General features: G+C 37.1%; 1 protein-coding gene and 1 long non-coding RNA gene across 11 annotated transcripts in view; one reads left to right on the forward strand and one right to left on the reverse strand.

The window, feature by feature from the left end:
• LOC139958710 (uncharacterized) overlaps positions 1-24,837 on the forward strand; it is a 162,080-nt gene that overhangs the window by 69,098 nt on the left and 68,145 nt on the right. For all 10 annotated transcript variants that reach the window (XM_071955995.1, XM_071956002.1, XM_071955994.1 and 7 more), the window contains 2 exons: positions 10,945-11,132; positions 20,397-20,519. In XM_071955995.1, coding sequence (XP_071812096.1) covers positions 10,945-11,132; positions 20,397-20,519 — 311 coding nt within the window. The remainder of the gene's footprint in view (positions 1-10,944; positions 11,133-20,396; positions 20,520-24,837) is intronic.
• On the reverse strand, positions 21,901-23,956 carry LOC139958719 (uncharacterized). Its single transcript, XR_011789847.1, has 2 exons — positions 23,341-23,956; positions 21,901-22,914 (listed from the first exon to the last, which is right to left on the reverse strand). It is a non-coding gene; the product is annotated as an uncharacterized lncRNA (long non-coding RNA).

The following is a 24,837-nucleotide window of genomic DNA, read 5'->3' on the forward strand; positions in this document are numbered from 1 at the left end:
CTTGTTGAGTGTTTTTGCCTTTATTTTGTTTATGTATTTACTCATACAGTGTAATGTTATGATGGTCTATAATTTACCCTTACAGAACGATGTGAGATCTGTGTTGAACCATGCATACGGTATGATCTATGTATTTACCCATACAGTATAATGCTATGATGGTCTACATATTGATGGTCTGTACATTAATACTCAAGATTACAGAATGATGTGAGATATGTGTTGAACCATACGGTATGATTAATGAATTTACCCATCCAGTATAATGCTATGATGGTCTATAATAATACCCTTACAGAATGATGTGAGATCTGTGTTTAGCCATGCATACGGTATGATCTATGTATTTACCCATACATTATGATGCTATGATGGTCTACATATTGATGGTCTGTATATTAATACTCAAGATTACAGAATGATGTGAGATCTGTGTTGAACCATGCATACGGTATGATCTATGTATTTACCCATACAGTATAATGCTATGATGGTCTATAATAATACCCTTACAGAATGATGTGAGATTTGTGTTTAGCCATGCATACGGTATGATCTATGTATTTACCCATACATTATAATGCTATGATGGTCTACATATTGATGGTCTGTATATTAATACTCAAGATTACAGAATGATGTGAGATCTGTGTTGAACCATGCATACGGTATGATCTATGTATTTACCCATACAGTATAATACTCTGATGGTCTACATATTGATGGTCTGTATATTGATACTCAAGATAACAGAATGATGTGAGATCTGTGTTGAACCATGCATACGGTATGATCTATGTATTTACCCATACAGTATAATACTCTGATGGTCTACATATTGATGGTCTGTATATTGATACTCAAGATTACAGAATGATGCGAGATCTGTGTTGAACCATACGGTATGATCTATGTATTTACCCATACAGTATAATACTCTGATGGTCTACGTATTGATGGTCTGTATATTGATACTCAAGATAACAGAATGATGTGAGATCTGTGTTGAACCATGCATACGGTATGATCTATGTATTAACCCATACAGTATAATACTCTGATGGTCTACATATTGATGGTCTGTATATTGATACTCAAGATTACAGAATGATGCGAGATCTGTGTTGAACCATACCGTATGATCTATGTATTTACCCATACAGTATAATACTCTGATGGTCTACATATTGATGGTCTGTATATTGATACTCAAGATAACAGAATGATGTGAGATCTGTGTTGAACCATGCATACGGTATGATCTATGTATTTACCCATACAGTATAATGCTATGATGGTCTACATATTGATGGTCTGTATATTGATACTCAAGATTACAGAATGATGCGAGATCTGTGTTGAACCATACCGTATGATCTATGTATTTACCCATACAGTATAATACTCTGATGGTCTACATATTGATGGTCTGTATATTGATACTCAAGATAACAGAATGATGTGAGATCTGTGTTGAACCATGCATACGGTATGATCTATGTATTTACCCATACAGTATAATACTATGATGGTCTATTGATGGTCTGTATATTGATACTCAAGATTACAGAATGATGTGAGATCTGTGTTTAGCCATACAGTATGATGATCTATGTACATTATTTACCCATATGCCTATAGGTGATCTATGGTTATGTGCATTACCCATACAGTATGATGATGTGAGATCTATGTGTTTACCCATACAGTATGATTATCTATGTATTTACTAGTGTTTACACGGGTCCAAAAATCGGGAACCGGGTACCCGAGGGCCGTTACCCGTTGGGTATCCGGGTACCCGGAAAAAATTTGTTTACCCTCGTGTATCACGATTTTCAAGAAATTACATATTGGATGCTGTAATAAATGCATTATATTCTCTACTGACAATGTTTTCATGTTCAAATACGTAGGTGTAAGATAAGGTATAAAACCTCCCTCAATAATTTTTATTTGCTTCTGTTTCTTTCATTAACTTGTTAATAAAGTAATTATTTAATTATAATTAGCATTACTACTAACATCACATTGCCGCCGCTGCTTATGCTAGCTCGTGCACGTCTATTGGATCAAACCATATAAATATCCAATTTAGCTCTTAAACAGTTTTTAATACTACTACTATCTATTATGCAGGTCCAGGGTTCGCATTAGCCGCGAGATTGCGCGATTCGCACAATTTGATCGCATTTGGAATAAACGATTAGTAAAAAGCCACTTGCGATTACTATTTTTTAGTTATCCCGTCTATAATCCATAATCATCGCGTAAAATTCCAGCCTTTCCTTCTTTGAAATAAATGAATGAATAAATAATAATTTCTTCCACATGGTAGCCTAACACCACACTAAGTCAATGAGAAATCTAGCTAAGCCTAACCATCTGTTTATTTGCTGGAGTTGTGACGCAGTTATAAGATATCCATGGAACACTTTCGTTATTGCTGTAACGATCGACCACATGGTTGCCTAACACCACACTAAGTCAATGGGGATAGTCTAGCCTAGCCATCTGTTTATTAGCTGAAATTGTGACGCAGTTATAAGATATCTATGGAAAGCTTTCGTTATTGCTGTTATCTTCGAACACATGGTAGCCTAACAACACACTAAGTCAATGGGAAATCAGCCTAACATTCGGTTTGCAATTTTTTTTTAAACAATCACACTTTGCGTATGATTCGGGTAATAAATTAGGAACCGGGTAGTATCGCGAATAGCGGGCCCCTTCGTTATTGCCGTTATCTTCGACCACATTGTAGCCTAACACCACACTAAGTCAATGGGAAATCTGCCTAACCGTCGGTTTGCCAATTTTTTTTTTTTTTTTTTAGATCACACTTTACTTAGGATTCGGGTAATAAATAAGGAACCGGGTAGTATCGCGTCGGGCGGGTACCCGGGTACCCGGATAACCCATGCAAACACTAGTATTTACCCATGCACTATGATCTATGACTATGTGCATACAGTATCATGATGTGAAATCTGTGTTTACCCATACAGTATGATGGATGCTATGATCTATTATTTACCCGTGAGATAGAATGTTTGATCTGTGTATTAATCAGCCGTATAAACATTGCATACAGTATGATGGATGCTATGATCTGTGTATTACCCATACAGTATGATTAATAATATTACCTAGGGTACACAGTACTATGATGTGATACCTATTGTCACAATCTCTTTTAATATTGAACACCATCAACAAGGAGTGAGTATAGAGAGCTGCATACAGTATTGTAAAGATGATTGAATGAAACTGATAATTTGCTTCTCTTTTGTACATGTGACATGTACAGTATGAGGTTTTATATTATTTTTGTCCATTCACTAGATTCACTAAAGAATTTTCATCGTCAAATTGCTGTGGGATGTACAAAATAATTCAGAGCTATGCTTAGTTATTCCTCTGAACCTAAGCAGGTGGATCATGTGGGCTAATACCCTTCCTTGCAGCTACCAAAAACTGGACTCCTTATCACTACCTCTGGAAGGCAAATCATTCAATCGTTGCACTAATATTACGCTATTTCCAATCGTTTCCATAGAAATGTTAAACAAAAAACAAACAAAAAAAACAACTAATCAAACCTGCCAATTACTCCATTTCAAAAGTATATTATGAGAATTAATACTTCCCATGATGTGAGCAAGAAAGTAGTGATATGAGTGAGTATGCACTACTAAATGGTACAAAACCTGGCACATGGTGTGTTTTGACAAAAAGAGAAGGTAGTGTGTTTGAATAGCTACACTGGAGGGTAGTCTAAACTCAAAGTTATGACATGTTGTGTCTCACTTGTCCACTGTATCCTGTTTACTAAAGATGATTGTGTGGAGTGATTTATATGAACTCATTGTCTCTTTGGGAGGGAAGGAATGTCATAGGAGACTTCCCATGAACGCATTAAAATAAAAAATACAATTATGTTATTTATTGCTTGATGTGTCATATCACATTAATGTTTTAATCACTGCAGTATTTATTAATGCACCAGGTAGTAAGTTATGAAAGCCTTTGTAAGGTTAGCAACTGAATCACTAACACATTAAATAGTTTCAATGAAAAAGTCAAATGGTTTATATGCTCTTTCAAGATGAATTAAAACTTACAGAAGCAGTAAAAAGAACTTTCAGGGAGTGTGAGATATTAAATTGGGATGTATTGTAGGTCAGTGGATGTTAGGGGTGAGGGAAATTATTTAAGGAGACGGAGGTTGTACCCAGTATGCAGAGAAAACTGAGAGGATGAAATATGTTCAAGATAAACGAGAAGGGTAGGACCGTTGTAAGTACAGATACATGATACATTATATTTAGTATGATCTTCTCAAAGGTATAGTTAGAGTTTACAATATGAGGGGGATGTTGAGGTCTTAGGGAGGTGTGAGGATGCACAGCCTTACGTCATAAATCAGTTTGACTTGAAAGTGTTGTATGACGTATAATATTCTTTTTCTTGTTTATATTTACAAGGTCCCTAGGGGGTGACTGACTGATTTTATGATATTGCCAGGGAGCTGCCACGAATATTGCTTTCGTCATTGTAACTTTTTTGTACTGTTTCTCTGTATTTTCTTAATGCCCGTCTCATTCCGTGGGTGAGGGGGGGGGTAGAGGTACAGGGAAGGATGTGAGAAGTCTTTTCTCCATATATCATGTATTATCTCTTCACCATCTACGTCAGCTCCCGAAGATAAAGGTAGCCAGTATAGGCCCCACATAATAGCATGCTATAATTGCTAGAAGTTTTCAAAAAAGTAATTTCCTGGAGGTCTTTGCTCTCCAAATTGTTCTCAGACATTTTTAAGGAACACACAAGATGACTGAATGTCTAAGTGAGGACAATTTCCTCGAAGGTTGTAATAAAAACAGTTCAAGAATCTTGATCAAAGGTGATCATAGTTGAATATCTAGCATATTTTGGGCCAATACAGCATACCTTTAAACTAGTAACATAAATATGAAGGGCCGAATGAGACTAAACTGTTTGGTAGAGGGAATGACTACCACTGGTAAGAAGTTGGCACTGTGGGAAAGTTTAGGCTAAGATGTAAAAACAAACTTGGTTGTTTGAAATCGCAAGGTGAGAATTTGGAATGACAGATTGGGACTCCCAACCTTGAAGTCATTAAAGTAAGTTAAAGGTCGTGCAAATGGCACACATGATATTTAAGTCTTTCTCAATCTGTTGGTGTATGCCTGATCAGTCCAGAGGTGCTGCCTAGTTGGTCCTTCTCCCCCCCTCCCCCTACCCCTCTCCCCATCAACTCTTTCCATCCTAAAAGGTAATTGCAATTTACCCCATTGCGCTTTATTATTGTTACTGATTCTCTTGTAGTCGCTGCTGCCAGATGATTTCTCATAAATGACAGTACTGTACAATTTTTTCCCTTCCTCCAATCCACCCCCACCCCCCTCCCCTGCCCCTTGCCACCCTTTGTCTGATGCTATGAGTGTATGTATGACTCAATGCATACATTCTTTCTCTACTAGCCACTTTTGGAAACCATCAACTTAGTTTCACATGCTCATCCTTACCTGTATGTGACAAATCCAATTTCTATCACTGCAGGAACATTTTACATTGTAATCATAGCTGTTGAGAAAATAACTTTACACTGCGACTGTCACCATTATCCTGCTGCCCCTCAACCCATTACCCCTTCAACCAGGGTATGGTAGTTGTGAGAAGTTGAGTTCAGAGCTTACTGGCAATCTGTCATCTATAAGTATATTTTTGTGTTTGTGTGTTTTGTGAGGGGAATTCAAATCCATCCAGTGTTAAAGAAACCATCTCACTCCCTTCAGAGAGATCTGGTGGAATTTTAAAGGTATTGTTGGATCTCTCTTATCCTGGTGTGGGACACTTTTCTCAGGGATTTTATTGACCTCAGTTGACCTCTCTGTGTTAGGTGACATCCAAAGAGGAAGAAGATCCTCTGTGTGATGTGTGAGCTGTTCCCTTGTTACCTTTATTCTGGGATAATATCTGTGTCAACTTTGACAGGTTGCAGTAAACACAGAGAAGGGGACCTTATCTGGTTATCTATCCACTTCCTGGTTATAGATGTCTATGAGGAGAGTGTCCTGTACCTGTTACTGGTAGGATAGAGATATATTTACTATACCTGCCAACATTCTCAATCTGGTGTTTAACATATCTCAATATAAATATAGGAAGTCAATGTCAAGTTTTGTCAACCTTTCTCAAGTGTTTGTCTTCTGGAGGAAGGATAAAGCTGATAAGCAGCAAACATATCATTAAAGCAGCTTACTATGTAGTAGTGTTCAGCCTTCTGCAATATATATGAATGGTGGTAAGAGATGGGTGATATGCTCAGTGAACTGTCGTAAAAAAGATGGTAGAGATTTACTTTCCTTTGAATCAATTCAACCGGGCAGGGTTACAGGGGGACTGGGGAGGGGTGGAGGAATGGAGGTCAAGATAACCGACAGAAAATATGATGCGATGTTTTAAATTTGATGCACTGTCGTGCACTCACAAGGGAGAGGAAGGGGGTGGTGGGTGATTGCAGAGAGAGGGAGAGGAGGGGGGGTTGAGGGAATTAAGAGAAAGCTAAATGATTGTAGTAAGGTCTGTTTATGTTGATAATTTACTTGTGTGGAATCTGTGGATCAGGTTTCATGGATACAAATCATGAGATGATCAAATATGGTACTTAGTTTTAGTAATATACACACACACTACAGCAATTTTTATTTGTGCTAAGCTAAGTACATGAAGTTGATTTGTCCCCTCCCCCTCCCCGGGCTACTGTAAGATTCTTTTAGACTGTTTAGAGACTTGGGGCTTGTTATGTAGGACCATCGTGGAACTGTACAGTATGCTTGTTGCATCATCACAAATATTGCAACTGTCCTCTGCTGACTTTCCGCCTTGGTGAAATGATTCTTATAAACTGACCTATATGTCAGTATCTTGTAATGGAGTTTGTTCATTATCAACAGCAGCAAGTTATTAAATAGAAAGTTTATTGATCAGCAGAAGTACATTAAAATAAGACCTCCCTGTCTCAAGAGTTCCGAATGATACAGTGTACTTTCTAATTATGTTATTTTTATTGCCTGAAGTGGATACTTAGCCATTCAATATTCTACTTATAATTTATAAAAAATAATACAAAATCTGATAATCATAAATGTTGAAAGTTACCTCAAAGTGGCAACAATTGATCCCAATCTATGCAATTGTATATATTGTTAACTTTGTTAGTATATAGACTTGAGTGAATAGAGTGGAAAGTGAGTACACCGTGACAAATCTGGTGAAAGCTAGCATGATTATGAGTAATTTATACCTTCCACACAATGTCTGCGTTGTACTTGATTTAATACCCAGTTTATTGGTCCCAGGGAGAGTTTTATTCATTTTAATTGTATCAAGTTTGGGGGGAAAATGATAAAAACAGGGGCCAATCAATTTTACCCTTGTGGTTGATACTTGTGTCAGCAGGTTTCACCACAAGAAGTGTGTCATTGGTCTTACCAGACAGTAGTTTATGTCTGTGTGAGTATTAACTGAACAGTAGGACCACCAAAGTTAGTTCAATGTACAGCAGCAATCTAAGTTCTGAATTTAGGACTGGAGTATTAGGACTATGTTAGACTTACCTTGGGGAGGTGTGGTGGGGAAGGGGCTGGAAAAAGATACAAGGGGTGTGTGTGTGTGTGGTGGGGGGGGGGTAAGAATAGCCAGGGGAATGACATCATGTGGTGTTGTACTTAATTGCTTTATCACCAATTAAGTTTCATTTAGCCAATAGCCATGTCTTAAGTACATTTGTAGGAGAATTTATATTAACACTACACAGTTTATCCTCACCAGTTGTTACTTTCCCAAAATAGCATCTTTAATCAGTTCTTAGTTTTGAAAGGCTGTATTTGAAAGCTTCACCAGTTTGATTGAACCGATTATTCTGTAAAAGGATTTAAAAAGTGGCCAAAGTTATATGAAATAGTAATAAGGTAGTAATATAATAAGTGAGGTAGTTATAAGTAAGGTAGTTATATTAATAAGATAATGTTTTAGAAAGCACAGAATACAAACACAAAAGTGATAAAGCAACATAAAAAAGAGTTAAATAATTCCCAAAGAATGTTGTTCGGCTATTGCAGTATTGAATGAGTCCATGTTGTGTTGGTTGTAGTACGTAGATCTCCCTCTACTGTGTCTGAAGTTATACAGTACTTAGTGCAGTTCATTTCAGTATAAGAAATGTATTATATGATTAGATGTCAGTATATCAGTATATCTTGTTGCTGGTCATATTTAATGCAAGCTGAAAGTTCACCTTTCAATTATACAGAAAGTTATAGGTTTTAATTGTTTTAGGGTTACGCCTTGTACATGGTATGATGTATTCTGTATCGCATCACAAAATGTTATAATGCAAAATGAGCAAATTGCTACACAGGTGCAAAGATGTAGTAACCGTAGTATTTGTAAAGGAACTTTCAGAGTGTGCAAAACTGCTGTACAAAACGTGAGTACTAATTATGATGCCCTGGGTTATCTCATCGTGTTGCCACTATTTGGTTGTACATTATCTGGGCTATATATTTGCCTACAAATGTGTGACTCTATATAGTTTGTTAATTGCACACTTTCTGAGAGAATCACGTTACAGTAATACCCTAATAGGCCTCCAAGGTACTCTCTCTCTTTCTACCAAAGTGAAGATTTATAGAGGCTACTTGAAATCAGTTGTTTGCATACTTGTCAGTGAGTCCTATTGTCCAGAAAGTTTCCTTTTCTTACCACCACAATCAGGAGTCAGAAGAATTAAGTTGCCTATTATGTGTACAAATACATTAGAATGGACTCTGGTTGAAGAGATTTTAGTTTATGGTGATGCTATAAGTATCTATCTATAACTGTAGAATCAGAAAGGATTCTAGTTTCAGTAGGATTAAAATGTGAGAGACATGATTCACAAAGACAGAAGCTGGGATACTTTTAGGAGACCTGCATTACCTCTAAGTTTAAAGGAGAGTTTATTCCTACTGCAGAGTTGAGAAGGTACAAGGAAATATCTGTAAGCCAAATCTTTAGTTTCTTTTGTGGAGGAATATTAACGTCTTCGTGGTCCTATGTTCCTGGTGACGTGTTATGAGCTACTGTCAGAGGTAGGGATATTCCTAACCATCTCTGAGGACTTTGTAGCTCCACCGTGAGAATTTTTTTTGTTTTTGATCTGCAGTACAAACTGTGCATCATGCTTCCCACACTACCCTAAAATGTCTTTCCTAGTTAAATATAGAATATGCAAGGTATTCATAGTCATACATGACTCATCAAGTATTAATTTACAATAATAATTAAACGAAAATTTCTAAACCTAATTACACACAGTATTGATGAATCCTTGTATCATTTGTACGTTACATTGTTACCTGAGACATTACTAAGTCAGTTCAGGGGAAAAGTAATTTTTCATTCCTTTGGTGTCCAAAACGCTTTAACCTACTTTGTTCTGGTATACTTCAGTAGTGCAGTACAAATGTTATATATATATGTACTGCAGGTTATATGTAGTGGGTTGAGCCACATAACCGACCAATATTCACATAACATTCTCCTCTGCACCATCCCAACACATATCAAGCTGACATGAGACGATTTATTGATTTGTTTCTGAGGCAACATGCATGGGGGCCATTAATTGAATCAATTTGTTATTCAAGAAATGTTTATAACTGTACTTAGAGGATTGAACTTGCTGCTTGCCAGAACTCGACACTGTGTGGGGTCCCTTTGTGTTATAAATCTCTATCGCTTAAAAATTCCTGTTTCCCTATATAGTGTTTGACATAATATATACAACACTGTGAAAAAGTAAATTTGTTGATTGTACAAATTTCCGTATTGTTTCCACTGGAGTTTGGAAGAATAGGCTTGCAGGTTATATTGTTTAGCATTTAAAGAGGACTGATTCATATCTTACTTAAATTGTAATTAATTACTGGTTCTACTGCCTGACACAAAATACACCAATTGTGACTTTTAATCTTGATAGTATTAATGAAAGCGTCGAAACATTCCCGAATTAATTCTCGTGAATGACAAAATTGTGAGCTTTTATTTGGGGGTCACAGAATAAGATTAACAGATAAACCTGTACAAAATATTGCTGCAATAATTGCAAGCGACCTGGTACCCTCTTGTTTGTCAGTTCACTAGGTTGAGAATTAGCTTACAGTGACTATAAAATGAAGCAAACAGAACCATTGCTTTTTTTTTTCTTCTTTTTTTAAACTCTATTTTAAGAGGGTAGCTCGTTTAGCAATAGCTAATCTTCCACGAGGCCCTCTAATAAGACATATAATAATATAAAATGTATGAAAATTTCATAAATATAAAAAATAAGGTGTAACCTTATTGCTTAATAAAATAGTTAAAACGTGTACAGAGTAAAGAAAATTAAGAAATTTGATAAAAATAAAAGTACGGTAGACCTAAACAATATCAGATACTAGGCGTTTATAATGGTTAAGATTTCTTGTTGATTTTACTCTTTGATCTAGTTTGTTCCAGTCTTTTGCGGCAATGCATGAAAAACGGTTAATTGATGATAAATATATTTTGTGGAAGAACTGTCTTGCTGCCCCTTTTCCATTATGTTAATAACAGCATGAACCCCAATTCAAGGTTCTCACAAAGCTATGAATATCATTAACATAAATAGTTCAGGTTTGTCCGTCCCTGTCAGAAGAAACTTTGCTAAAAAAAGCATATCATCAGTTTTGAAAAGTAAGGTAGGTATATTTCTAGCAACTTAATTATTTTTAATGTTACGATTTTGGGGTCAGTTGATACCTTGTTAGTAAATGACAAGTCAAGATTTTATCCTTCAAGGCCATCAAAAATCAAGTACAATAAACTTTCCTCTTCTTTTGCTCAAAATGATAGGTGTGAAAAGAGGGCTTCGAGTCACAAAGGCCTACTCGGTCAACGACCACGAAGACCAAAAATCATCTTCATCGCCGACGGAGAGTAGTAGAGATAAGCAGAAGCTACGTGCTCCTCAGGATACTTTTGATCGGCGTCATACGGTAGGGGGCGCTCTAACTACAGTCCAAGAAGAAGAAGACTTAGAGGTAAAGTATCTTCATTATCTTTAAGTTTGCACGATTCAATTTGAAAATAGGAGATTGACTCCTGGTATATATACGCTCTGATATTTGATACAATTAGTCTAGAATTATCAGCTTGTTGTTAATGTTATGGCTGTTTAAGCTTGCTTTATTTCTCGTTCCTTTACAATCCATTGTGATAATCATTATCGTTATACTCTAGTAGTTTTGGAATCCATCAAAAGCCAGTAGCACACCCATGCCACTGCAGCACTGTACAACAAAAAAGATAACAATCTCATGTAAAAGCATTTCACCTGCTCGTTCAACCTTGGAATTTGTCTATTCAATCAGTAACAAAAGAAAAAAACCAAAATAACCAAATCAAAATCTTTTCCAAGGATTCTCATCTGCACAAATGCTATTTTCAGCACTAACCGCACAGCTACTGGCACATGGTAGTTTGATGCATAAATGCCAAAAAAAAAAAAAAAAATCCATAGTACAATTTTACACCTTTCCATCCTAAAGTTCAAGAATGCCATCCAGGTATGGAAAACATGTGTGAAAATAGTGTGACAATGAATAAGAACGGAGATTACTTCTATTGAAGTTAAATGAACCATTATCTCTCTAAACATCATTTGTGGCCACAAGAGAGGATCCAAAGCAAAAATTTGTTTTGTAATTGTACTAAAGTGTGACGACCTCAATTTTGAGAGTTCTAGGTAAATTTGACAGCTACATTGTATTTACTGTATTCTGTTTTTGCTGGGTCTTTCATGGGATAAATTGATTAGAACTTGAAGAGCTGGAGATATTCAGGAACGAGACCATGAACAGTGGCAAGGTTATTAGCAGAGGAAATTTAGAGTAAGGTAATTACTATTTTACAAAGATGAAATGTTGCTTCAGTTCAGAGTGGTCAAGGATGATGGTAAAGGAGGAATTATTGTAGAATAACAGAAGTTACCATAAGTGTATCTGATGTTATAATTTATGGTATTATAAGACTCTTTTTGTGGTTTTTGTGGTAATTTTTTTATTTATATGGTAATTAGTTTGGATTTACTGTAGCTTTAACTGTTGCATAAATTTCTCCCAATCCTCTTTCACTCATAAACCTCACTCATAATCCCTCAACGCTCCTCACCCCTTCCCCATCCCCTGCCCTGAAATAGTGTTGTCTATTGAGGTTCTTGAGGAGTTGGTCCCATCATCCTATTGGCAGTTTCATTGATTATCTAAATTACTTAATAACATTTAACCCATTAAATATTACTTTGGGTTGAGAAGAGGGAAGGGATACTAAATACTTAGCAGTTGTCATCAAATTACCAGCACTAGATTATTCAAAACAAGTACTACCTAACCACACATGTATATATGCAAGTATCCACAGCTCCACTATGCTACACAGTACTTCCATTGCAGACTTCTTCCTTCCATGGAGCACCAGGGAGGTAAATGACCACTCTCAGTGTGAGAATTACACCCAGAATATTGTACAGTAACTGTGTGAGATATGATGCTATATACTACCATTGTAACTGGTACCTGCTCACTGCCTACTGATGATGATATTGTCAAAGTTAATATTCAGACCATAAAACTGTCAGCAACAAATGTTCCATATTAATCATCCTCTGCTCCCTGACCTCCATAATAAATTTTCTGAAACCTTTCTACCCTTTAACCCATTCCCTTACAACTAAGAAGGATTTTCTGCTGATATGGGGCATGCTTTAAAGGGATAGATTAGACTGCATATAAACCAATCCAACTGATGAAACATTAGGATCTAATTGGTTATTAATTTTTATCAGTGGTACAGCTGAATAATCTACTCTGCATATATATCTAAACATGTTTAAAGGAACATGCAAGATTTCAGATCCAGTTCTGCTGAAAGGCCTACTTTTTTGTTGTTTAATAAGTGGTGCAGCTAGCAAACATATTTCTCATCATTGACTTAATCTAAAATTGTGCAAGCTATGAATCTTTCTGAGATCTGAATCTTGCATCTATTGTATCAAAAAACCAGAATAGGAAGTCAACTCAATAGTATACTAAATGAAACAACATATGAGGGCATTAACCCATTTTTTTTATTTTTTATTATATTATTGTCATCTTTAATGAGGGTAGTCCTGCTCAGTGCAGAAGCACTGCTTTCAGAGGAGCCCTCAAGATTCTGTCCATTGTGTCAACTCCAGCAGAGGGGTAGGGGACAGGAATGGCAGAGTAGTAGCAGGAGGGTATATATATATTAGTCAAATGCAGTATGCTCCTTTAAAACGGCTGCTTTAAAGGAGAGATAAGAAGAAGATTCAAGATGTCCATTTGTCATTGTCTTAAGTTGATTGTTTAGACTGTGTTTACACTTATCTTGAGTTTGTCAAAACAGGAAGATTTGTGTCATCGACATTCTAGACAAACAAACCTCAAACATTTCACAATTTTTCATGGTGGGATTTTGTTTTTACCGAAATTAATGTTCATCACTTCATCTCATGTAAAGAGGGATCTGAATATGCAACAAAGGAATTGGGATCACAAGGCAAAAGAAAGCTTTATGAATTTGTCTCAGGATTATATAAACTTTGGAGGACAATGAACAATGTGTTTGTGTGGATAGAATGTGGACTTGAACATTGGAAAGCTGCCCAACTGTTGTGGGACAGACACTGTATTTTCATATAAATATCAGTTGCCATGTGAAGTAGCAGGATTTGTAGGTAACAGAAATTGTCCCCAGTCATGCATTATTGTTGCAACAAATGTTTCTAAATAAACACATCAACAGTTCATATAGTCAACTAAATTACCACACAACACAATCTTTATTTGAACAGAGATGTTACTGCCATAAGCTGATCAGTAAGGTCAGGCTGCATTAATTCTTAACCTTTTACATGACAGTTTGCTCTGCGATACGGGATAAATTATTCCTTGAATGTAAAAGGAACATTTGTCTCCATCACTAAAATCTTTCAGAAAATTGTACATTTTTGTGCAGCTTTGGGGTTAATATAAATGTACTACTTTAAAGCAGCATTTTGCGTTGGGTCGCTTTTATCCACCTTTTTAACATGTGCATCTTTTTTTTTATATGTATCAATCATAAAACAGCAAACTAAGATACCATCCAAGTTTCACCCTGCCAAGAGCGTTAATTAGCGAGTAATTAACGATTTATATCGATAACGAGTAAAAGTGTCCCCTACAAAGTTTTCATATCTCCAAATCCACTAGTTTGAATTCCACCAATCAGTGAATAGTATGTTTATTCATGAGCATTTTGCGTTTGGTCGCCGTTTTCTACTTTTTGACATGTCCATCGAGTTTTTTACATACATCAAATCACAAAACAGCAAATTAAGATATTAGCCAAGTTTTTCCCTGCCAAAAACGTTAATTGGCGAGTATTCCACATACAAAATTATATCGCATTCAGTTCCCAAACCCACTAGTTTGAATTCAACCAATCAGAGATGCAGGTTTAGTTATGAGCCATTGCTAAAAATAGATTCAAGACTTTGCGTTGGTAGTTGTTATGCAACTCCCTGGTACAACTGCCATATAGACTGTACACAAATCAAGCGTGGTGTTATATTACGTATCTGTCAATGACGTTCGTAGTGTTTAAATATTCATATTATGGGCGAGGTTTATTGGGTTCCCAACGGAAAATATCTTGGAGAACAACAAAGTTGAAAGTTGCAATTTTTTCGACTTTTATGCCACCATTTGAAGTAAAATATAAATAGATAAGCTAGTTATGTATGTCGTTATGGCATAGTGGAGTCAGTGAGGTTGAGAAATATCATAGAAAAGGATGCAAAATGCTGCTTTAAGAGAATAATATTTACTGTAGACCAGTTGGAACTGTCTTTTTTTTTGGTGTGGTTGGAGAACATTCCTACCACATGACATTTGTAAAAGGAAAATAACAGAAAATTGGCTCTCTCTATTATGGAGAAGTAAACCATGAGTCACTAATACCAGCAAATCTCTAGCCTGGGGGAAAACATTTTTGACAGTCCATGAATTGGAATTCCAAATTCATAAACATGTTAGTGTGTAAGAATTTCATTGTTGGAGAGGACAGTGGCTGTTAGTGTATATGATTGATGCTTAAAGGTCATGAGTAAATGCCTCCAAATCTTGACTTCAATGTGTTAAAGAGCTTCTAACTTGCAGAAATACTTACACGTACATCTATCTGTATATTTATTATACATGAATATTGTTAAATAAGGCAAATTAAATGTGTGAATTACATTTGGGCAAATTTTGTGAGGATGTCAATAACATGTGTATGCAGTACAGTAGTTTGAACATGAGTCTGTACTTGTCACACTTGTGACCCTTTCGCATATTTTGAGGCAAAACTTTATAAAGATTTCTAAGACTGTGGTTCTTCCTTTGAATTATTTATATAAGTCAGAGCAGCCTCCCCCATCAAAGAGTAATGCTGACTTTGAGTGCATTAGGAAGCTGAAGATGAAGTTCGAGCACTTCCTGACAGCTTTGAGCTCATCTATAATAATGTGCGGCCTGCGGGCAAAGTTTCAAGGCCCTGGAGGATTTCCAAGCAGTATCAATGCCCCACATGGAATATGGAGAAAAAAACATGAAATAAATATCTTTGTGGGGGGGGGGGGGGGGGAATTTGTATGTAGGACCTACATGTGATTTAGGTTCTATAGTATGTAGTGCCATCTCTTGCTCTGCAGTGCATTGTTTGACACCCTGTCCATCCTCTGACATGCTGTGTATTTTCCTCTCATGCCAGCACACTCCCTATTGCATGCAGTGATTTCCCCACCACTCTCCCAGAATCTCCTAGTACACTCTCTGAAACTCTGAAAGTATTTGTAAACCAGTACACTTCCTGGTAGTGTTCGACCGATTGTATGACAATCGGTTTTACCGATTACCGATTATTTCCTGTGACAATCTGCCGATTGCCGATTACCGATTATTTCAAAATTTTCGTGGAACTGGCCTAATGTATGATTTAGTGTTATGCATGATTACCAACTTCTAAGAACACTGTAATACATACATAGGGCGATGTACGATTATAACGAAGAGTCGCAATATTGCAATCCCGCCACAACACAGTACTGTACAGACTACATAAGGGGAAATGGTAGCCATTAGCTACGAAATGAAAAGCAAAAAAGTTAGGGACTGGTTTTACAACTGCTATTAAAACCATTATCAGTCTTGCAACTCCAACGTAAATAAAGTAAAAAGTATATCGCACGTAAATAAAACATTCGTTATTTCGTTAGCTGATATCGAAATATATAATCTGATATGAAAAAAAATGTGTAGGCCTAAGAGTAAGTTGGCCTGACGTTTCGATCATAGCAGGATCGAAATGTAACGCCACATTATTTGTAACATATTCTTACACAGGCTCTTTAGTGGATAAGCAGTTTGCTAACAGTTTTATTTTATTACGAAAAATAAAACATTCCCGAACGTTTGCTTCAAGTTTTCAATGATTACCATCTGCGCGGTAAAACTTCCGATCGAACGAACGGTTGTTTCAAACGATCATACACAGTAAGTCAATGGCGCTTCTCCATTGACTTAACTACATGTGGGAGAAATCACACACTAAAGTCCCATTGACTTTGTCGCGGCGTGTCACTGGAAATCAGACTTGCTTTTAGTCGGTTGCGGTAAGGAGTTTAGTTACTGTTAGCACGTATGGGGCATAGGAAAAAAGTTCATCGGGTTTTTAGTAAAAATATGCGTAATGTTTGCCTAATCACAAAATAATGTTTTGCAGTAGAACCTTAGAGGAATGTCGCCAAACGTGTTTATGGATATTTAGGTGTATTTGGAGCCTTGATTTCATCATTTTATGCCATTTGTAAAATCTTGGGCGCATTTTCAAACTTAACAGTTCTGAAGCTCAACCGTTCTTCAGCCAGACTAGCCTAATGTACGTAGTTCTCACAATGAACAAAGCCTAATGTTATTGTTTTCACTTTCCAGTTTTCACCTACGGTGAAACGGGCAAAGTGGTTCAAAAGTATACTTATTTGGTGATTATATTAGTATAGACAATTTTTCTTTCTTATCAATCGTTTAACATGATGACAGGGGGTTTTGTTAGATGCAACAAGCGAAGTAAAAAAAATACGTCGTTCCCCTAAGCTTTTCGCGGGTATACTGTGTGATGTTACGCGGGTATACTGCATGATGTTAACTGCCAAAACTGGATAGTGTATCGAACAGCATTTGTACAAACTCGCGCGGGTTACTTACGATACCGTTACACGGTAGATTTGCGCACCTTCCCCGGCTATGAATAGCATCGAATCGAATGATCAAAAATTTTTCTCCCGGTGTGGTTGTGGTGTATCAAAAGCGCGGAAAATACAATCCTTTATGTGGAACGTAATAATCGGTTCCAACTAATCGGTAGCGCAATGGATTTTGCCGATGCCGATTATTTACCGATTGTCTGATAATCGGCCAGATGCCGATTGTCTAACCGATTATCGGTCGAACACTACTTCCTGGCATATCAGTGTATTCCCTTGGACTCAGTGAATACCCCGATATGCCAGTCATACCCGGTTGTACCCCGATAAATTAAATTCTGTGATATTTCACTGCATGCCTTGATACCTATCAAACTTAACAACAGATATATGTTATCTGAAATGAAGATATCCTATAATCAGCACTGGCAATAATAGCATCTTCTATAAACATCCATGATGATTTTGGTCAGTACACAACTGGCAAGTATCCTTTCTGTGTGATTTAAGTATGTGTGCGTGGAGGAATGGGGGGGGGGGGGGTTAAGTCTCCTTAGCTCCGATACTGGTTTATAGAAGCTTACACCTGGTTTGTGTAAAAGTCTTTCCCTGTTGTATAGAAGGCAAGAAGGTTGCTTCAATTCAGGTGGGCATGATTAGAGGTCATACAATGATAGAATCAGAGATAATAAGATTATATGCCTCTTCCAGATCTCTAGCAACATTAATAGAGTTATGGCACACTCAGCTGAACTACAGCTAGGATTAACCTTTGACCTCTAACAAGATATTGGTTCTTAAGGGTTATTAAAAGGTATTTAGTTAGGCTTGATGTTTCAGTAAGTTGACAGTACTGTAGTTAGAGGTCTTCTCCAGAGGCAGACAATAATTGCAAGTTGTATAGCCACCAATCACAATCATGAAACTAACAATAAAAAGCTGCTACACCATGGTAACACTCTGATGATCACTCAATATGGAATTGCTGTGAGAATAGAGACCCTGCCCCATCTAAAATGTGTTTAGAGCTGAGGTTGACTTTTGACCTCAGAAAATATGGCTGTTGTTTAAAGTTCATCTAGAAGGTAGCAGCATCTTAGTTGTTCACAGGAACTACCATTTACAAGGGATAAAATGGTGTCCTATTGGTCAACATAGAAACAAGAGAACAATGGATATATAGAGAACACAAAATTAGTTTCATTAATGAGTTAACCTTTAGCACAGTGTTTGGGTGGAAGAGCATTGTATAGTGTACAGCAGGGTTGTCCAACCTATGGCCCGCGGGCCACAGTCCGGCCCGCCGCAGGGTTGCGTCCGGCCCGCCAGAGATGCTCTACGGTGCGAAATTTTAGTGAGCAGATTTATTGATAACAATTTGAAGTTATATAATCAATAATTCGAACCTTCTGGGTCCAAAAAACTGCATACAGGTCAGTTGTGTGAGACTCTTTCAGCGGAGGGGGTGGGGGGAGGCTGGACTTTATTCATCTGTTCTATCAGGAAGGAAAATAAATCAGTGCGCTCGGCGCGCAGTGCTCACATTTTGTTGCCTTGGGCTTCGGGCAAAAAATCGAAAAATCAAGTGTACAGTAGGGTTCATGCGGCCCCCTCCTTCATCATAATCATTCCATGTGGCCCTCCTCTGCAAAAGGTTGGACAACCCTGGTGTACAGTATACTCTCCAGGGCTGCAACAAAGTTTGCAAGATATGTGTGCACCATATTTATCATAATAAATCTACTATTGATATTTTCTCTTACACATTCTTGTAATTATATAAAGAACACTTTATGAGCCAAACTTTTTCGTAATTCAATTCATCAACATTTTAGAAAGACCTAAGAGCCCTTGAACAGAACGTTAAAATATTCACACCAACTATTTTTACCTTCCCGATATAATTCAGCAATTCTCTGCCACTCTCTGTAATGAGAACGAATTTGATTTGTCCGGAATTTATGTGTTAAACTAAACTGTAAAGGACATTGCACCAAAGCTTTTCAAGGGCATAAGTATCCTGCTAAGTTTTGAGGTTTGTAGCATTATTTCATTTATTTGCTCAGTAGGGAGAGAGGGGTCTTAAAGCAGCAGAGGGAATGAATCATCAGTGTAGATTAAACAAACCGTAGCCAAAATAACAGGGCTGAGATGTTTGAATTGGAGATGTGTGAAGTAGGTGTAGAAAAAACAGATGTGAAAGAAGTTCTCAGTTTATATGGGGCTGCAAGACCTTATGAAGAAAAAAAAAGGATCATTCATGGTGAAATATTTACTCCTCTTTTTTACAGCAATACTCAAAGAGTAGTTTTCCTGACTGTGATGCTTTAAGGTTGATCCATCTGGTTATGTGAGAATATATTTGAGAGTAAGAAGTATATCTTAGGGAAGCTAGTCATAATTGTAACATACTACAGCCGTAGGGGCAACATGACGTCCTTTCTAGATGACCTTTCCAGAGGGGATATCCCATTACTCATGAGGGGATATCCAATTACTCATGAGGGGATATCCCATTACTCATGCTGCCCACCTGCTGTCTATCATTGCATAGACCATGTCCTCTTTGGATCCTCCAATCTTGAACTGGTGCTTCCAAAATCGCAAATATGTTACACCACCAACTCCCTTTGGCATTAACATTTGATGACATCCACTCTGTCTGGATGGGATGGCAAATATTACAAGAAATAGGTTCTTGGATTACTGTGATCCCTCTCCCCCCACTACCTCCTGACCTAAACTAATCTCACCAGATAGGGCAATCAAGATCTATGGGTCGCATCCTGATGGTGAGAGCATTCACACTGGAAATTAATGTCATGAAGGGGATCTGCTCCAGATTCAATACTCTGCTCATTCTTAAATGTAAAATTTCTATTGATGTTTCCATCTTTAAAATAAACAAAATTGCTATGACTGTGGTAAGTTAACTACACCCCCCCCCCAAATGAAACAAATAAATAATGAAAATATTTTGGTATCCTCTTGCTTTCAGGAAAAGGACATTCAAAGTGACAAAGATTGGAAGAAAGATGTATTGATTGAATTTTTGAAGGAAAAATATCAGGAATATTCGAGCAGTACAGGCGATATCAAGATGGATACTTCGGATAATCAGGTAATTTTAAGGGTATGTCAACAAGCATATGGGGTTATGATTACATGAAGGACTGTCTCATTTTATTACCTGGTGTGAAATGATGAAGGTAATGAATTAGCTACTGCCTGCCATATGCAAGTTTTTGGATGAGTCTTTAAATATGCTGTTGCCAGATGAAATAGTTTATAGTGACTAAATTTTTAATATGCTGTTGCCAGATGAAATAGTTTATAGTCACTAAATTTTAGATATGCTATTGCCAGATGAAATATTTTATAGTCACTAAATTTTAAAGAGGCCATGAGACGAAAAATCCAACTCATCGAGAGTAACTTCCTCTGAATCTATGAGAAAATCTATGTTCAAAACTATCCTCAACACCTTGAAAACCTAAAGGACTAATTAGTAATTAACGTTTTAATATTCGCATCCGAAAATAGATATCTGAGAATGCGATTTCACAACAAGACAATGATGACGTCATGTTAGGAACACACGTGCAAAGCTCAGGCATGTATCGGATGCGCGACGATCATACCGTTCCATATACAGTACACGCACATTTACACTGAGAGAACAACCACTGTATTACGCTATATCGTTAGAAATTTCAAGTTTGTTTTACAACTGTTGTAAACTATCCGAGAGAAATGCCGGTCCGTTGTGTTGTTGGGGCTGCATAAATATCATTACCCATGCAATTAGCCTTCATCCATGGCTGAAGGACGAAAAAAAACACGGCGATTATGACCAAGTTAGTGCACAACTTTCACTGGGCCTAGCCAGTATGCAGCTCCGAATGAAGCGAACACTTCACGGAAGCATACTACGATCCCTCCTTTTTGTTATGAAATAAAACAAATGGACTTTAACGGTTCGACATAAAAGAGTCATTCTTCTGTCAAGTAATCCACAAAAAAAACTACTCTGAAGACCAGATCGGGGAACAGGAAACCTCCAATGGGGCAAGTGGCGATCCTTAGGAGGTAGCGCGCCGAGCACTAGTAGTACTATAGTATTAGCGTTACTACACTGAAGTCGCAATAGACGAAGAGATTTTACTGTATCATCTAAATTAACACCCCCTTCATTGCTCTATTGTATACTAATAAGCTATGAGGTTAGCTTCAGAAGCGATGGGTTACATCTTCTCGTGAACAAATCTCAGTGCCCCAATTTATTTCTGGAATATGCTGGATCAGTTCATTATAGCAATAATTTCTTATTCCTATTCCAGGAAAACCATTTATTATGTTGTGGAGGGAGGGGGGGGGGGGTAATGGGGATGGGTCAAAATAGGTAGGTAAAAAGATTTTATTCCAAAGGTTGTTTAATTAAATCTCAAAGCGATTTATTTTAAAGTCACAGAGCCAAAAATTCACATAACATAGTTCAAGTGTTAAATCATTGAACAAAATTTATTCAATATCAGTTCTAGACAGTCATTCTGGACAATCTGAACTAACATTAACAACAATCATTGTATTATATGACATAAAAGTAAAACTGTACTTTCCATAAACATTATCATTCTTAAATTACACTAATGTAATTTGTGACATCAAAGGAGGTTAAAAGAAAACAACTTACATGAATTTTTTTGCTTTAAGCCTACAAAGCAGTTGCATGTCCATCGCTATCAATCGTTGTTGTGACAAATTAATTAGAATAATCCAGAAGCAAATACAATACAGGGTTATTTAAACCAAGAAACACTGCACGACGCAACTCACATGCAAAAATGTTACCCACGCACGACGACACATACAACACTGATGGGCAATGTGAAACACAGCATCACACGCATTAAAACAATCGAAGACCATTAACAGGGTGTACTGCTGAGTTTTTGAAGAAAGACTACAAAACAAACCAACTGCTGCTGAAGAAACAGTCTAAACATTCAAGAGTTCTGCTGCCTCCATTGGTCTTTATTATGACTTTTCTGTCAAATATCATTGGTGATATGGATATTTTGGCTTCCAGATTAAAGGTACGAATCAAACGAGGTAAATGCCCCTAAAAAGGTCAATGCCCGTTCCCTTATGCACATATTATATGACATCACGGTCACGCCAATACTTGTGTCCAAATGAAAACATGCCTTTTCTTTTATTGTTGATGTTGGGTCTGGAAAATAACCTTTTCATCCTGAATTAAAAGTCTTGAATTTCAAAATATCAACACTGAGGGAACCCTGACGGATTGATAATCCAACACAATCGTAGTTTAGAAAGGCTTCCTATACAATGAGTTTTCTCCTGGCAACTTGAATCCAGTGTAATGACCATTGGCTGGAAAATCACTTCTGATCCTTTGGACTGCACATGATGGTAGCACAACCCTGACGTGTCTTGCTAGGAACCCCAAGTATCATTGAACCTGTTGACCGTAGGCTATGTATCTGTACTGCCTGGGAAAAAATTTATGAAAGTTCAAAATGTATTAATGTTGGCCATGATGTCCACAATAACAAGCAGGCACACAATGTACAGTTATGGTTACATTTGTTGTGATTTTACACCTTCCATGTATCATGAAACATTCTTTTGTTTCAGAAAATTGATTTGCAAAACTCCAGGCCAAAGTACTAGCCAAGTAATAATGAGTATGAAATAACACATATGCCTACCTAGCATGGCTGCATAATGCAACTTACATCCCCGAGCCAAACTTTCAGTATGCAACCAACCCTACCAGTACTACACGCTCTACATATGGGTTGTAAGTTACCGTAACACAACGCACAATACGGTTTAGGGTGTTCCGCGAATTCCAACAACACATGCACAAAATGGACTGGATTTTGTTTTAAAATGCTTCGTTAATAAATTCTTACCACGTTGTATGTTCCTTGCAATGGTTTCGAACGGATTTCTTCTTCGATATGTTGTGGAGCTTCAATTTCGGCTCGTTTAACAGGCTCGAACTGATACGGTTCTAACACCTCCGCTCCACCCTCAGCGTTCGGTTCAATATTGGAATGATCATCGCCTTCACTCTCTGCTTCGAATATGAGAAAGGGCACTCTAATTATAGCCCAATTTCACTGCCTAGTGAAGAACCATTATCACTTTGAACTTCGGTTGCCGCATTTGGCTCTGGATCCGCCATTTCACAGGAAATTTTGATTTGATATCGCACTTGTGATCGGTGTTTTGTTTAGTAACTACTAGTGGTATGTGTACTTGTCTACTGTGTACGTGAATGGTACCGTAGCAGCGACAACAAATATGTGTTCAAAACGTGACGTCACATGACGTCATGCGAATCGGAAAATTTTCGAGTAAACAAAGTTTCAAACGCCGAAAAGGGTAAATTCATTCTCAATTTTCGACTTGAAAAATCAAGTTTTAAACTGGCAGATTGGTTGATACATGTTTTAGAGAACATTCTTTGATGGATCCCAAAAATATAGGACTTTGAAATTTTCGTGTCATGGCCACTTTAAATATGCTGTTGCCAGGTGAAATAGTTTATAGTGACTGAATTCATACTGTTCAGCCTGATGTTTTATTAACCAGTGCATGGAAATTGCCAAAGAGAGAAGGGGAGGGGGAAGAGGAGGGGATGGGGGAGGGGGAGCCATTGTGATGACTATAGTTGAACATTTTATTGATGGAGGTAATCCGTGTGATAGTGATGGTATGCATGTGTGTGCCTATGTATATGTGTGGGGTATTCATTTGTAAACTATGTAACTATAAAACTAACTATATATGCATATTAAAGTTCATGGTAATTCAACGTTTAACTTGGTATGTTGATGATGCTAGATAAGCAGTTAATTAATTTTGTCTTCAAAATAGGTTAATGGTTATTTTGGATGCACAGGTCAGAGACTGAAAATCAAAACTAACAGTTAGAGGAAAATTCGCACTTGGCATCTGGATCCACCTAATCAGTGTGTACAAGAAGGATAGTGTTTTTCTTAGCGGTCAGATATCTTTTGAGAACAACAGAGGTCAAAGGTTTGAAACCTTGTAAATACCGTAACACAAAAAGTAGATATTGTAATTCAACTTCATACTATTAAATGTGTGGATGTACCTTAGTGTGCAGCAGAACTACATTGTTATCTGTGGAGGTCAATGGTCAATTGAGGCCGACAGCGATCAAATTCTGAAAACGGTAAAAACATGATATTAACTTTTAAAGCTAAGCTTTGACGAACTTCACACTTGACATGTTGATCCACCTTTATAGTGAGTAGGAAAACTATATATAATTTTTTTCTCTTTGTGGAGTACTTGTGGAGTACATAAGAGTACACTGAGTACTAGAACTCTGGTATTATCTGTGGCAGTCAAAGGTATTGTGAGGTCAAACATCTTGT

Source organism: Apostichopus japonicus, chromosome 18 (assembly GCF_037975245.1).
Source record: "Apostichopus japonicus isolate 1M-3 chromosome 18, ASM3797524v1, whole genome shotgun sequence".
NCBI classification, from domain to species: domain Eukaryota; kingdom Metazoa; phylum Echinodermata; class Holothuroidea; order Aspidochirotida; family Stichopodidae; genus Apostichopus; species Apostichopus japonicus.